This window comes from Calliphora vicina, chromosome 5 (assembly GCF_958450345.1).
Source record: "Calliphora vicina chromosome 5, idCalVici1.1, whole genome shotgun sequence".
Classification (NCBI taxonomy): domain Eukaryota; kingdom Metazoa; phylum Arthropoda; class Insecta; order Diptera; family Calliphoridae; genus Calliphora; species Calliphora vicina.
The window spans coordinates 21375536-21390163 of NC_088784.1; the positions used below are offsets into that span (position 1 = coordinate 21375536).

Consider the following 14628-nt stretch of genomic DNA (forward strand, 5'->3'; position numbering starts at 1 on the left):
GTTATTTATTGTTTTTTACTTAAAGCAATCAGATGTTTTTGTTGTCAATAAATAAATTCACTTGTTGCTAAAACCCAACAATAATAATAATATTATTAACAAAATTTCCACCAGCATAATGTTCAAGGTTATAACTAATTTAAATAAGGTAAAATATAAAATAAATTCTAAAGAAATGTATGTTAATAAAATATGTTGTCTAATTTAGCCTCATGCTATCCACAACGTTTGTAAAGCTGGTTTGCATGTTTCCAGCGTCAGAGCCTCGCAAAAATTTACCGAAGTTACACAATCTAATGGCATACGAGAGATATGTTTAAATGAGCCCAAAACACGCAACTCCCTGTCAATGGGTATGATGGATTCTATATTGGAGGCCCTCACAAAAGATTGGCATAATAAAGAATTGCGTTGTATTGTGTTGAGCGCCCAAGGACCGGTATGGTCGGCTGGCCATAATTTGAAAGAGCTCATACCCGGCAGTGAACAGAATCGCCAGAAGGAGGTATTCCAAAAGCTAAGCGATATAATTTTAAATATATATAAAGCACCGGTACCTGTGGTAGCAAAAGTTAATGGTTTGGCGGCAGCAGCCGGTTGCCAACTGGTGGCCTCTTGTGATATGATTATAGCCTCGGAAAAGAGTACTTTCTCTACACCCGGGTATGATAAAAAAAACTCTATAGAAAAATTTTAACCTATTTAAATACATTATTTGTTTTTATTTTAGGGCCAATTTTGGTGTATTTTGCTCTACACCCGGCATTGCTATATCGCGCGTTATGGCTAGACCCCAATCAGCCTATATGCTAATGACCGGTTTGCCCATTACAGCCCAGGAAGCTTTTATAGCCGGTATGATTTTAAAAACTTTAAGTGGTTATAGGTAGTTACTTTGTATTATTTTCTAGGCCTTGTAAGTCGTGTAGTACCCGAAACGGAATTAGAAGCCGAAATGCAAAAAGTCACTGAGGCCATTAAACATAAAAGTCGCACTGTTATTGCTTTGGGCAAAGAATTCTATTACAAACAATTGAATTTGTCCATTGAACAAGCATATAAACTAGGAGCTGAGGTACGTACATATAATATGTTTTTCTTAATTTATTTGTAATGTTTAAATATTTGCAGAAAATGTTGGAAAATCTTGAACTAAAAGATTGCCAAGAAGGCCTTACAAGTTTTGTGGAAAAACGCAAAGCCCAATGGAAACATGAATAGATTAGAGCATTTAAGTTTTAATGTGCATTTATTAGACATTATGTAATGAAAAGTATATACATATGTATATTTTTAATAAACAAGTTTTTAAATTAATGAATTTATGTTATAAAACCACGGGAAAAAATCAACCTCCGTGTAACATTTTGTATTTTCATAATTGATTTACTGTTGATATTGACATTTTCTGTATTAATCCTAATTTAAGAGAGAGATTGCAAGATTTATTGACAAAGACGCATTTTATATTTTTACAATCGACATTTATCTATTATCACTCTTTTGTGATAACTTAATTGGTCGTTCGACTTTTTCCGACCAAAAAAACGATATTTTTATATACTTATATATATATATTTATTCCCGTCGTTCCAAGTTGGAGCATAGGGCCACAATAAATACATAAATATATATAATAAAATGTGTATTCTACCTATTAGAATTTGAATTCTGTACAGCCGAATTTTTAAATTGAGATCACATAAGCAACCGGTCACAGTTAAATTAAAATGTCTGCAGCCGAATATATGATGTCAACTAGTGAATGGTATGAAAAGTTAATAATCGATTTTCGATAAGCCATTTTCATTTCGATTTTTACAGTCGATTAATCGAACCCAATAATCGACCTGCATTTTTGGGAACTATAGCAAATGACCCATATACGCCATAATTACGAATTAAAATCATATTTTGGAAGAGTATTATAACTCCTTTATGTTGAGGTGCTCATTTTATAAACCGTAACGGCAAACATTTGACAACAATTTTATGGAAAAAATTTCGCATTAAAAAATGAGGTCCTCCGTGAATATTTTCCGATGTCAGCTGAAGATTAATATATTGCAAATTTTAATGAAAACAAAAAACGTAGACAATATTACAAATTCAGGAATTTTATTTCTATTTCGATAATCGTTATCAAAAATCGATTTTAGCAAAAATATCGGAGTATATAATACATCACGAAATAATCGTTTTTAGTCCCTGAAAATCGATTTTCGACCATAATCGTAATCGATTTACCATTCACTACATTGTCAACAGTTTTATTTACTTAACAACACTGGTCATAATAAACAGAGGGTTGGCAACAAAAGATTTGGCATATCCAGCTGTTTTTCTTCTTCACTTGTTTTAGATAATCAATTGTCAAATATACCTGTGTTTGTTGTAGCAAAAAAACAACAAAAACAAATAAACACACAGACTTTGACAGCGCTAATATCTTTTACAAAAACAATATACCGTTGTTTTTGTATATGTTGTCGGTTGTTGGAAAAACCAAATTGTAAATTCGTGATTCCCCTAAAAGTGTCAATTAGTTGGGCTTTTTATTTTTAACAACACAAAATCTTTATTAGTGGTTAACGCGAAGTGCATAAAACAACATACGGCTGAAATAAACTTTAGTAAAAGCAATTATACTTTGGAGAAAAATAAATAAACAAGCAAAGTCCGGTTAGTAATTAATTTATTAATATTATGAAACATTTTTTTTAATTGTTATAAAATTAATTTGTATGTGCACATACATAAATACTATAAAAGTTTGATTATAACAAAGGCGGTGACGTGGATATTTAACGCCATTTTATATTAAATTTTATAATTTGAGATAATAAGGATTTTTGTTAATGTGTTTTTATTGTAATTGCCAACATAACTTCAATTAAAATACCGATATTATTGCAATTGCTAAACAGTTTATATTTTCATATTTGTTGGTTATTAATATTCATAATCTCTGTATTAAGTCCACTATGGAATAAGTTCCGCTATAATATTCTAATATTTGATTAAGTTTGATATTCCTCCGGCAGTGAACTACATAGGTTCACAAGCGAGTTTGTCTCGCGTCAAAACAAGACGAAGCTTGTTTGTTTGCCATTTTTGTCGAGTTCTGATAACCTGTAACGCCATGTACATACCTAGGTATTAATTAAATGTGTAAACATTGTAGAAGAAGGTCCACATAATCTAATATAGGTACATACTTATTCAGGAATTAAAATTGTGTTTCCACATAGAAGTTCATTAAATTTTGTTAAAATTTAACAAAATGGCAAAAATAAATAAAAACAGATTATAGAATGGTGATGTTTATTATATCGCAGAATAATCGTTATTCGAATACTCTTAATAATAATTGCAAAAATATAGATAAAAACGTTTGTATATTAATATTTGGGGGAAACAACTTTTGAAATCGATTAGAAACTTGTTTGGCCAAAATGTCAAATTTTGACCCGCTTTAACTCGGAGAATTCTTGACCGATCTTGAATTACTATTAAATAGGACTAACCTTTCATCGCGATCGGAAGACGTCGATTTCAAAAGTTGGTTCACTTGACATGAAGTCCTTCATTTATATTTGAACTTAATATAAATTTACTAGAGTGAACTACACATTTTTGCTCTAAAAATATCGATTATGTCTCGATTATCTCATAATAATCTAAGACGAACTAGCTTCGTCCGTCTGTCTGTTGAAAGCATAATAGGGCCAAAGCGAAAGAAACTAGTTGGCTGAAATTTTTTTTACAAATACTCTGTTGATAATGTAATAAAAATGCACAATATTGGTTCATGATTTCACATAGACCCCATACAAATGTTTTAACGGAATACATTTTAGAAGTCATAAAGATGTTGATTATGCGAAAATCCTGATAAAATTTTTCACAAATTAGTTCTAAGTACTCTGAAATTATACTGTAAAATATGGCGAATATAGCGCAACATTTGTTCCTAGTTTCCATACAAGGTCCTCATCAGAAAATGACTCGAATATTCATAATTGTCTTATAATAATTAATATCGAGACGAAATTGGACATGAACAAGTGAGGATCGGTACATAAGTGGCTCTATATCAGAATAATATTACCATAAATTTCGACATAAGTCATTTAAAGTTTTAAGAAATTTATCACTCTTATCAAATTCTGTAAAGTTCAGATAACCTATTCAAGTCCGCATAGAAGGCCAAAACTACATTTTGATAGTGGATACATAGAGTCGAATCGAAAAATTTACGAATTCGTTTAAATTGTATCGTTGACATTATGGTGAAAAAAAAATTCCAGCCAAAATCCAAACAACAATAGTCCTCCTCAATAACACATGTACAGATTTAAAATTTCATTTGCCAACGGAGACACCTTTTATCACAGGTTTATAGTTCAACAAGTGTCGTAACACAATTTGTAAAACCTACACAGTATATAGGAATAAGTTTGTTTTATATCGAATAGATAAAGAAAAACTTATACATATGTATATGAAAAATATTGGAGATTCATTTTGGAAAGTACAGATTGTGAATTTGCGATTCTCCTAAATGCACCACCCACTAGGTGGCAGAAATTCATATTAACAGGTATATGGCGTGTTACAAAATCAGATAAATTATATAACTAATGACATGCAATGTGGTTAAAAAGCTCAAACAAAAAAAAATACTCAAAATAATCGCACATAGTGTTGTTTTTGTTTTCACATAGTTTTTTTTTACTAATACATTCTCACTACTTAGGTTTTTGACAACTGAGTTAGGTCTTTGACAGTAGAGGTCTTTGACAGTAGGGTCTAAATCACCCACTGTTCAATACTGCTACACGTTCAATATATATTGACCGCGGTCCAGTATCGCGATATTTATTGAACGTGTAGCATGCAGTATTGATGAATCGCGATCCAAATCGCAGAATAACCTAATTTTGCGTGAACCATGCTACACGTTCAATAAATATCGCGATACTGGATCGCGGTCAATATATATTGAACGTGTAGTAGTGCCCTAAGGGCAGTAATTGTCACGTCTTATCACTTGAATGACTCAAATTTATATATTTTGGTCATTTGACACGTATGTGCTCATTGCAGTTCAGGGAGAAGGCAATTTGTTACTTTGTATATCCCAAGTAATCTAGCGTAAAGACAATTGTCACTTAAGTGTCTCTAAGTAATCTGGAGTGTAGTCACTTTAAAGGTTTTGTGGGTAATTCGTACAAACAGGTTTCTATACAAATTGTATTTTGTCAGTTTGTTTAAAAATTATTGATTACCTTTTCTATTTTTGCGGTTAATACCGCAAATATTTATTTGGCTTATTTTTTCATTAGAAATATCTTTGAACAAAAACATGAAATTTATAAATGTGGAACCTTAAGCTGGCCGCACACTGGTGATTTGTTTGTGTTCCACGTCTTGTTACTTATTAATGGGGCTGTGCGCTCACCAAATCACAAGTAATTGAACATTTTTAATCACAAATTACGTGCACAAATCACTCCGTATGATCCTCAGGGGTCTAAAATTTTGTGTGAGCATGTAGCTTAATAAAAAGAACCACAATCAATTAAAAACTCGTTTTTAAATATTTGTGTAGTTACGTCCGTTTGCATTTAAGGTGAAGATTTCCATCCCTGGTCAGAAAAACATACATACATTGAATTTTTGAGTACGGGTACTATGTACTGTGAAATATGTACATCTGGCAAGTGCTGGCAGAAAGATATAGTGGGGAATCCCATATTAATATTCCTTTGTTTGATAAGCACTGTGTTTTTTCCACATAGTCAATTTTGTTGTATTGCAAAAAAAAAAGAAGAAAAAATAAATAAACATTCGCAACGCTAGCTATATATATACCTATGTATGTATTTAATATAACATCTCTGTTGAGGTGCTGTCATTGTGAAAATAATCGCTGTGTAATAATAATATTAAACAAAGAATAACAGATTGAAAGTAAGGTAAACAAATATAAGTTATTATTTTGGTGAAAATATAATTGTAAAGTGTTTTTAACATGTAATTTCAACAAATAGATATCTACGGTGTAAAATACGCGGCAGATAAAATTACCTAAAAGTTAATAACTTGACATTAATTTCAAGTCTATAGGTGTACATATCTACGGTTAAAAATTAACAAATATTTTTACTACATCAGCAGATATATATTTGAGATTATGGTCATAATATTTGAGATTATTTCCCTTTTGCAGTACAGAAACTGATAGACATACATTTTTTCAATACTCTTTTGGCTTTGCCTCAAGCATTTACATTACAAAAATTATTTGTCAGACAGACAAGAAGCACCATGATGGAAATTGCGAAAAGTTGAAGAAAACAGATACAATAAATGTCTAGTATGGTCATGTACTATACACTCTACCTTAATTGTAAATTTTTCTTAAAATTATTGAATTATTAAATTACCACTTAAGCTGGGTTTCGGCATACACCGTAATCGGCGCCGATAACGAAAACTGCAACAGAAAAACGTTTGTGTTCGTCACCGTCTTGTTTCTGAATTGTTTTCGTTTTATTTGGGTGTGTTGCGGCATAAAACCGAAACGAAATTATTTTTATACCCTTCAGCTTCGTGAGAAGGGTATATATAAGTTTGTCATTCCGTTTGTAATTTCTACATTTTTCATTTCCGACCCTATAAAGTATATATATTCTGGATCCTTATAGATAGCGGAGTCAATTAAGCCATGTCCGTCTGTCTGTCTGTCTGTTGAAATCAATTTTCTGAAGGCCCCAGATATCTCCGGGATCCAAATCTTCAACAATTCTGTCAGACATACTTTCGAGAATTTTGCTATTTAACATCAGCAAAATCGGTCCATAAATAACGGAAATATGAGCAAAAAACCGGGACAACCTCGATTTTTGACCTATTTTTGATCTACATATATCTGGATTACTAAGTCATTAATATGACAATATGGATATCTAATGATAGATATTTCAAAGTCCATTGCAACGATGTAGATAAGGCTATAGTAAGTTGGACCTACAATGGGTCAAAATCGGGAAAAATATTTTTTAACCCGAATTTTTTTTCATCAAAAAGGTTTTTTGTCATAAATTTTTTTTCAAAAAAAAAAAATTTGGAAAAAACTTTTTTTAAAAAAAAATTTAAAAAAATTAAATTTTGTTTACCTAAAAATATTTAAACAAATTTATTTTAAAGTATAATTTGGTGAAGAGTATATAAGATTCGGCACAGCCGAATATAGCTCTCTTACTTGTTATACCCTTCACCTTCGTGAGAAGGGTATATATAAGTTTGTCATTCCGTTTGTAATTTCTACATTTTTCATTTCCGACCCTATAAAGTATATATATTCTGGATCCTTATAGATAGCGGAGTCGATTAAGCCATGTCCGTCTGTCTGTCTGTCTGTCTGTCTGTCTGTCTGTCTGTCTGTCTGTCTGTCTGTCTGTCTGTCTGTCTGTCTGTCTGTCTGTCTGTCTGTCTGTCTGTCTGTTCGTCTGTCTGTCTGTTGAAATCAGTTTTCTGAAGACCCCAGATATCTTCGGGATCCAAATCTTCAATAATTCTGTCAGACATGCTTTCGAGAATTTTGCTATTTAAAATCAGCAAAATCGGTACACAAATGGCTGAGATATGAGGAAAAAACCAAGACAACCTCGATTTTTTACCTATTTTTTACCTGTATCTGGATTACTAAGACATTAATATAGACAATATGGATATCTAATGATAGATATTTTAAAGACATTTGCAACGACGTATATAAGTAAGTTGGACCTACAATGGGTCAAAATCGGGAAAAAATATTTTGAACCCGAATTTTTTTTTTTAAAAAAAAAATTGAAAAAACAAAAAAAAAATTTTTAAAATTTAAAAAAAAAAATTTTTTAAATTAAAAAAAAAAATTTTTTAAAATTAAAAAAAAAAAAATTTTAAAATTTAAAAAAAAAAATTTTAAATAACAATCGAAAAATTTTTTTTTACAAAAAATTAAAAAAACAACTGCAAAAAAAATTAAATTTTGTTTACCTAAAAATATTTAAAATTTTGAAGTATAATTTGGTGAAGGGTATATAAGATTCGGCACAGCCGAATATAGCTCTCTTACTTGTTTTTTATTCATTTTGATTTTCTTTAAATTTGAAGTTGTTTTCTTACCTGCCTCAAATGACAGGGTTTTCGTTACTGATCGGTGCCGTTTCGTTCCCAATTTTCGTTGCCGATTTCTGATTTCGGTGCAAATGTATGGAATTTCGTTTTCGGTGCCGATTACGGTGTATTCGGAAACGTAGCTTTACCCTAAAACTCACATGCTGAATATTTCAACAAAATCGTTAAACTCTATGTCTTGCCCCACTGAGGTCAAAGTTCAATTTTCGTAAAAAAGGCAGATATTTGAATTTTAATTTTAACAAATATATATTTTTTTGCATGTAATGATCAAAGTTGAAAATATTGTTATTGGGAATTTCTTGTAAAGCATTCTGATATATTTTCAGAATTTGTAACCCTTTATGAGGCGAATATCTTGAAAAAATCTGTATTTTCTAATCTTATATATAAATAGGCCACACGTTTTTTTGTGGTACGCTTTTAAGTATGTTATTGTACACCAATATTGATGAAAGGTTATTTTCTCTAGATGTGTACAATATAATTCTTTTTTAAAAATTCTTTCCATAAAAGTGATAAAAAGCGTTTTAAATTAGCTTGAAAAACAACAACAACATGTTTATGTACATCTAAATACACGTATACTCAAAAGTAACTGTATAATTTCGTTATTAGTGAACGAATTTTGACCACCAGGCGATCCTAGACTTATCTTATATATAAAAAGGCCACATCTGGCCCACTTTTAAGTATGTTATTGTCCACCAATATTGACGAAACATACATATATGGTTTAAAAGGTTATTTTCTCTAGATGTGCACACTTAAAAAATATTTAAAAACTCTTTCCATAAAAGCATTTTAAAAGTGGTGGAATTTCGGCCACCAGGCGACCCTAGTATATATAATTTACCTAAAAGAATATTTTGTAATTAACCGGTTCGTGACAACTACATATTTTGAATATCTTGAAAAGTGTTCTGAATTATTAATTTAATAATTTTGTGTAGCGGGTCTCCAAAAGAGAAATTGAAAAATATTCTGTATTATTTTTTAATTTAACGCTGTTTTACAGAAGTACTTTTTGTAAGAACTTCTTTGTAATAGACCTTCAAAGTATTTAGAATATTTTTTTGTTTAATTACTAGCTGACCCGACAGACGTTGTCCTGTCCAAATTAAAAAAAAATGCTTGTGTTCGATTTGTGAATTTGTGAGAAGCGATTTGAAATGGGTAAAAATAGTTAAAAAGAAAACAAAAAACTTATTGTTGAATGATAATTTTTATTCATATAGGTTTGGGTTATGTTTGATGTACAATGAATCTTATGGTCATAGAATAAAATATACATAAAGCGTTACTGAGAGACAAAGAACTTAAGTCTGTTGTCAAAAACATAAGTCTTGCAACAACAGTATACATGTAAATCAATGTATATATGTATTTTGAGTTTTTATATAAAAAATCGATTTTTGGCCAGAAATATGAGTGATCACAGATCAAGCTCCTTTTTTTAATTAAACGCTTATTGGCCAAGTTATTAGCGAATTTAGATATTTTGAGTTTTCATATAAAAAATTGTTTTTTGGCCAGAAATATGAGTGATCACAGATCGAGCTCCTTTTTTTGATTAAACGCTTATTGTCCAAGTTAATAGCGAATTTAGATATTTTGACTTTTTATATAAAAAAATCGATTTTTAGCCAGAAATATGAGTGATCACAGATCGAGCTCCTTTTTTTGATTAAACGCTTATTGGCCAAGTTATTAGCGAATTTAGATATTTTGAGTTTTTATATAAAAAAATCGATTTTTGGCCAGAAATATGAGTGATCACAGATCGAGCTCCTTTTCTTGATTAAACGCTTATTGGTGAAGTTATTAGCGAATTTAGATATTTTGAGTTTTTATAAAAAAAATCGATTTTTGGCTAGAAATATGAGTGATCACAGATCGAGCTCCTTTTCATGATTAAACGCTTATTGGCCAAGTTATTAGCGAATTTAGATATTTTGAGTTTTTATATAAAAAAATAGATTTTTGGCCTGAAATATGAGTGATCACAGATCGAGCTCCTTTTCTTGATTAAACGCTTATTGGCCAAGTTATTAGCGAATTTAGATATTTTGAATTTTTATATTAAAAATCGATTTTTGGCCAGAAATATGAGTGATCACAGATCGATCTCATTTTCTTGATTAAACGCTTATTGGCCAAGTTATTAGCTAATTTAGATATTTTGACATTTTATATTAAAAATCGATATTTGTCCAGAAATATGAGTGATCACAGATCGAGCTCCTTTTTTTGATTAAACGCTTATTGGCCAAGTTATTAGCGAATTTAGATATTTTGAGTTTTTATATAAAAAAATCGATTTTTGGCCAGAAATATGAGTGATCACAGATCGAGCTCCTTTTCTTGATTAAACGCTTATTGGTCAAGTTATTAGCGAATTTAGATATTTTGAGTTTTTATAAAAAAAATCGATTTTTGGCTAGAAATATGAGTGATCACAGATCGAGCTCCTTTTCATGATTAAACGCTTATTGGCCAAGTTATTAGCGAATTTAGATATTTTGAGTTTTTATATAAAAAAATAGATTTTTGGCCTGAAATATGAGTGATCACAGATCGAGCTCCTTTTCTTGATTAAACGCTTATTGGCCAAGTTATTAGCGAATTTAGATATTTTGAATTTTTATATTAAAAATCGATATTTGTCCAGAAATATGAGTGATCACAGATCGAGCTCCTTTTCTTGATTAAACGCTTATTGGCCAAGTTATTAGCTAATTTAGATATTTTGACATTTTATATAAAAAATCGATTTTTGGAAAGAAATATGAGTGATCACAGATCGAGCTTCTTTTTTTGATTAAACTCTTATTGGCCAAGTTATTAGCGAATTTAGATATTTTGAGTTTTTATATAAAAATCGATTTTTGGCCAGAAATATGAGTGATCACAGATCGAGCTCCTTTTCTTGATTAAACGCTTATTGGCCAAGTTAATAGCGAATTTAGATATTTTGACATTTTATATAAAAAAAAACCGATTTTTGGCCAGAAATATGAGTGATCACAGATCGAGCTCCTTTTTTTGATTAAACGCTATTGGCCAAGTTAATAGCGAATTTAGATGTTTTAAGTTTTTATATAAAAAAATCGATTTTTGGCCAGAAATATGAGTGATCACAGATCGAGCTCCTTTTCTTGATTAAACGCTTATTGGCCAAGTTATTAGCGAATTTAGATATTTTGAGTTTTGTATATAAAAATTCGATTTTTGGCCAGAAATATGAGTGATCACAGATCGAGCTCCTTTTCTTGATTAAACGCTTATTGGCCATGTTATTAGCGAATTTATATATTTTGACTTTTTATATAAAAAATTCGATTTTTGGCCGGAAATATGAGTGATCACAGATCGAGCTCCTTTTCTTGATTAAACGCTTATTGGCCAAGTTAATAGCGAATTTAGATGTTTTAAGTTTTTATATAAAAAAATCGATTTTTGGCCAGAAATATGAGTGACCACAGATTGAGCTCATTTTCTTGATTAAACGCTTATTGGCCAAGTTAATAGCGAATTTAGATATTTTGACATTTTATATAAAAAAAAACCGATTTTTGGCCAGAAATATGAGTGATCACAGATCGAGCTCCTTTTTTTGATTAAACGCTTATTGGCCAAGTTAATAGCGAATTTAGATGTTTTAAGTTTTTATATAAAAAAATCGATTTTTGGCCAGAAATATGAGTGACCACAGATTGAGCTCATTTTCTTGATTAAACGCTTATTGGCCAAGTTAATAGCGAATTTAGATATTTTGACTTTTTATATAAAAAAATCGATTTTTAGCCAGAAATATGAGTGATCACAGATCGAGCTCCTTTTTTTGATTAAACGCTTATTGGCCAAGTTATTAGCGAATTTAGATATTTTGAGTTTTTATATAAAAAAATCGATTTTTGGCCAGAAATATGAGTGATCACAGATCGAGCTCCTTTTCTTGATTAAACGCTTATTGGTCAAGTTATTAGCGAATTTAGATATTTTGAGTTTTTATAAAAAAAATCGATTTTTGGCTAGAAATATGAGTGATCACAGATCGAGCTCCTTTTCATGATTAAACGCTTATTGGCCAAGTTATTAGCGAATTTAGATATTTTGAGTTTTTATATAAAAAAATAGATTTTTGGCCTGAAATATGAGTGATCACAGATCGAGCTCCTTTTCTTGATTAAACGCTTATTGGCCAAGTTATTAGCTAATTTAGATATTTTGACATTTTATATAAAAAATCGATTTTTGGAAAGAAATATGAGTGATCACAGATCGAGCTTCTTTTTTTGATTAAACTCTTATTGGCCAAGTTATTAGCGAATTTAGATATTTTGAGTTTTTATATAAAAATCGATTTTTGGCCAGAAATATGAGTGATCACAGATCGAGCTCCTTTTTTTGATTAAACGCTTATTGGCCAAGTTAATAGCGAATTTAGATATTTTAAGTTATAAAAAAATCGATTTTTGGCCAGAAATATGAGTGATCACAGATCGAGCTCCTTTTCTTGATTAAACGCTTATTGGCCAAGTTATTAGCGAATTTAGATATTTTGACTTTTTATATAAAAAATTCGATTTTTGGCCGGAAATATGAGTGATCACAGATCGAGCTCCTTTTCTTGATTAAACGCTTATTGGCCAAGTTATTAGCGAATTTAGATATTTTGAGTTTTCATATAAAAAATCGATTTTTTGGCCAGAAATATAAGTGATCACAGATCGACATCCTTTTCTTGATTAAACGCTTATTGGCCAAGTTATTAGCGAATTTAGATATTTTGACTTTTTATATAAAAAAATCGATTTTTGGCTAGAAATATGAGTGATCACAGATCGAGCTCCTTTTTTCTTGAGTGATCACAGATCGAGCTCCTTTTCTTGATTAATCGCTTATTGGCCAAGTTAATAGCGAATTTAGATATTTTGAGTTTTTATATAAAAAAATCGATTTTTGGTCAAGTTATTAGCGAATTTAGATATTTTGACTTTTTATATAAAAAAATCGAATTTTGTTCAGAAATATGAGTGATCACAGATCGAACTCCTTTTCTTGATTAAACGCTTATTGGCCAAGTTATTAGCGAATTTAGATATTTTGAATTTTTATATTAAAAAACGATTTTTGGCCAGAAATATGAGTGATCACAGATCGATCCTTTTCTTGATTAAACGCTTATTGGCCAAGTTATTAGCGAATTTAGATATTTTGAGTTTTTATATAATAAATCGAGTTTTGCCCAGAAATATGAGTGATGACAGATCGATCCTTTTCTTGATTAAACGCTTATTGGCCAAGTTATTAGCGAATTTAGATATTTTGACTTTTTATATAAAAAAATCGATTTTTGGACAGAAATATAAGTGATCACCAGGGAAACCGAAAATATGCTCTAAAAAAAGCGTTTTAAGCGCTTTAAATATGCAGTAAACATTTTAAAATATGCTCTTAAAATTTAAAAAATATGCTGTTAAAAAAACAAACTTTTACATAATTTTTAACCAAAAAATATATTTTTATTACCTTTCTAAAAAGGTAAAGTGACATAAAATAAACAAAAATAACAAAAAAAAAATAAAAATGAACTAAAACAAGTATGACAAAAAATAAATACAGCATAAAAACAAAAGGCCTCGAGAGGTATTTTTTGATGATATTTTATATAAATATAAAGTCACTTCTTCAATTAAGGTTATTATTGCAATAAATTACAAATATTGACTTAAATTTTCATATAAAAATCTATTGGATCTGAAACGTGTAAATATCTTATCCATGTGCTCATTAGACTCACCAGAAAAAACCAGTGTTTAAAAAACTAGACTACAAATAGCAGTAGCAAAGAAAAAACACAAGTAGTCTAGTTTAAAAATTAATAAAAACTCGGAGTCAAGCAATTACTACTGCTACCTTCACATTTTGGTAGCAGTGTTGTAGTAGTACTAATAAAAGAAAAATTTAAAAGTAGCAGAGTAATTTATTTAAAAAAGAAAAAGTTTTGATGTAGCAGTCATTAGTTTTTTATTAATTCTGCTACTTTTAACATTTAGTAGTAATAGAAGTAGCAGTTGAGGTAGTAGAAGAAGTAGCAGTTGAAGTGGCAGCTAAGTAGCAGTTGAGGTAGCAATAAAATAAGTCAAAAATAAAAATCTTCAGCCAAAAAAGTATATTATGTGTTGTTGTTGTGAATGTATATTTGTGTAAGTTGGTCGTGTTGTAAACAAAAGTTCGGCTTTTTTGTTATACACACAGGAAACACGATCTTTCTGTTAGCAAAACGAACATCTGAGACGAATAAAAACGAATAATTCTTTTAAACTCTCTCAAAACAAAAACAACACACAGTGTTTAATTCTCTCAATTTTGGTGTTATGACTGAAGATTTTCTTTTTTGACTACTTTTATTGCTACCTTAACTGCTGCATC

General features: G+C 30.1%; 2 protein-coding genes across 3 annotated transcripts in view; both read left to right on the forward strand.

Moving 5' to 3' along the window:
* Window positions 1-40: 40 nt before the first annotated feature.
* LOC135960513 (enoyl-CoA hydratase domain-containing protein 3, mitochondrial-like) lies at window positions 41-1317 on the forward strand. Its single transcript, XM_065511818.1, has 5 exons — window positions 41-148; window positions 209-663; window positions 731-855; window positions 912-1075; window positions 1132-1317. The coding sequence occupies exons 1-5, from the start codon at window positions 119-121 to the stop codon at window positions 1219-1221; spliced, it is 864 nt and encodes a 287-aa protein (XP_065367890.1). The 5' UTR covers window positions 41-118; the 3' UTR covers window positions 1222-1317.
* Window positions 1318-2581: 1264 nt separating this feature from the next.
* LOC135961041 (uncharacterized) overlaps window positions 2582-14628 on the forward strand; it is a 34541-nt gene continuing 22494 nt past the window's right edge. The window contains exon 1 of one of the 2 annotated variants that reach the window (XM_065512508.1): window positions 2582-2682. The gene's annotated coding sequence lies outside the window, so the exon portion shown is untranslated. Of the gene's footprint in view, window positions 2683-5878; window positions 5982-14628 lie in introns of those variants that run through there. The other variant, XM_065512509.1, reaches the window with a different exon arrangement.

Excerpts from the sequence above, each read along its gene's own strand:
- LOC135960513 (XM_065511818.1), top strand. The coding sequence starts at position 119 with ATGTTCAAGGTTATAACTAATTTAAATAAG. Across the intron at positions 664-730 it reads AGTACTTTCTCTACACCCGG|GGCCAATTTTGGTGTATTTT; the intron begins GTATGATAAAAA and ends TTTTTATTTTAG. Across the intron at positions 1,076-1,131 it reads CATATAAACTAGGAGCTGAG|AAAATGTTGGAAAATCTTGA; the intron begins GTACGTACATAT and ends AAATATTTGCAG.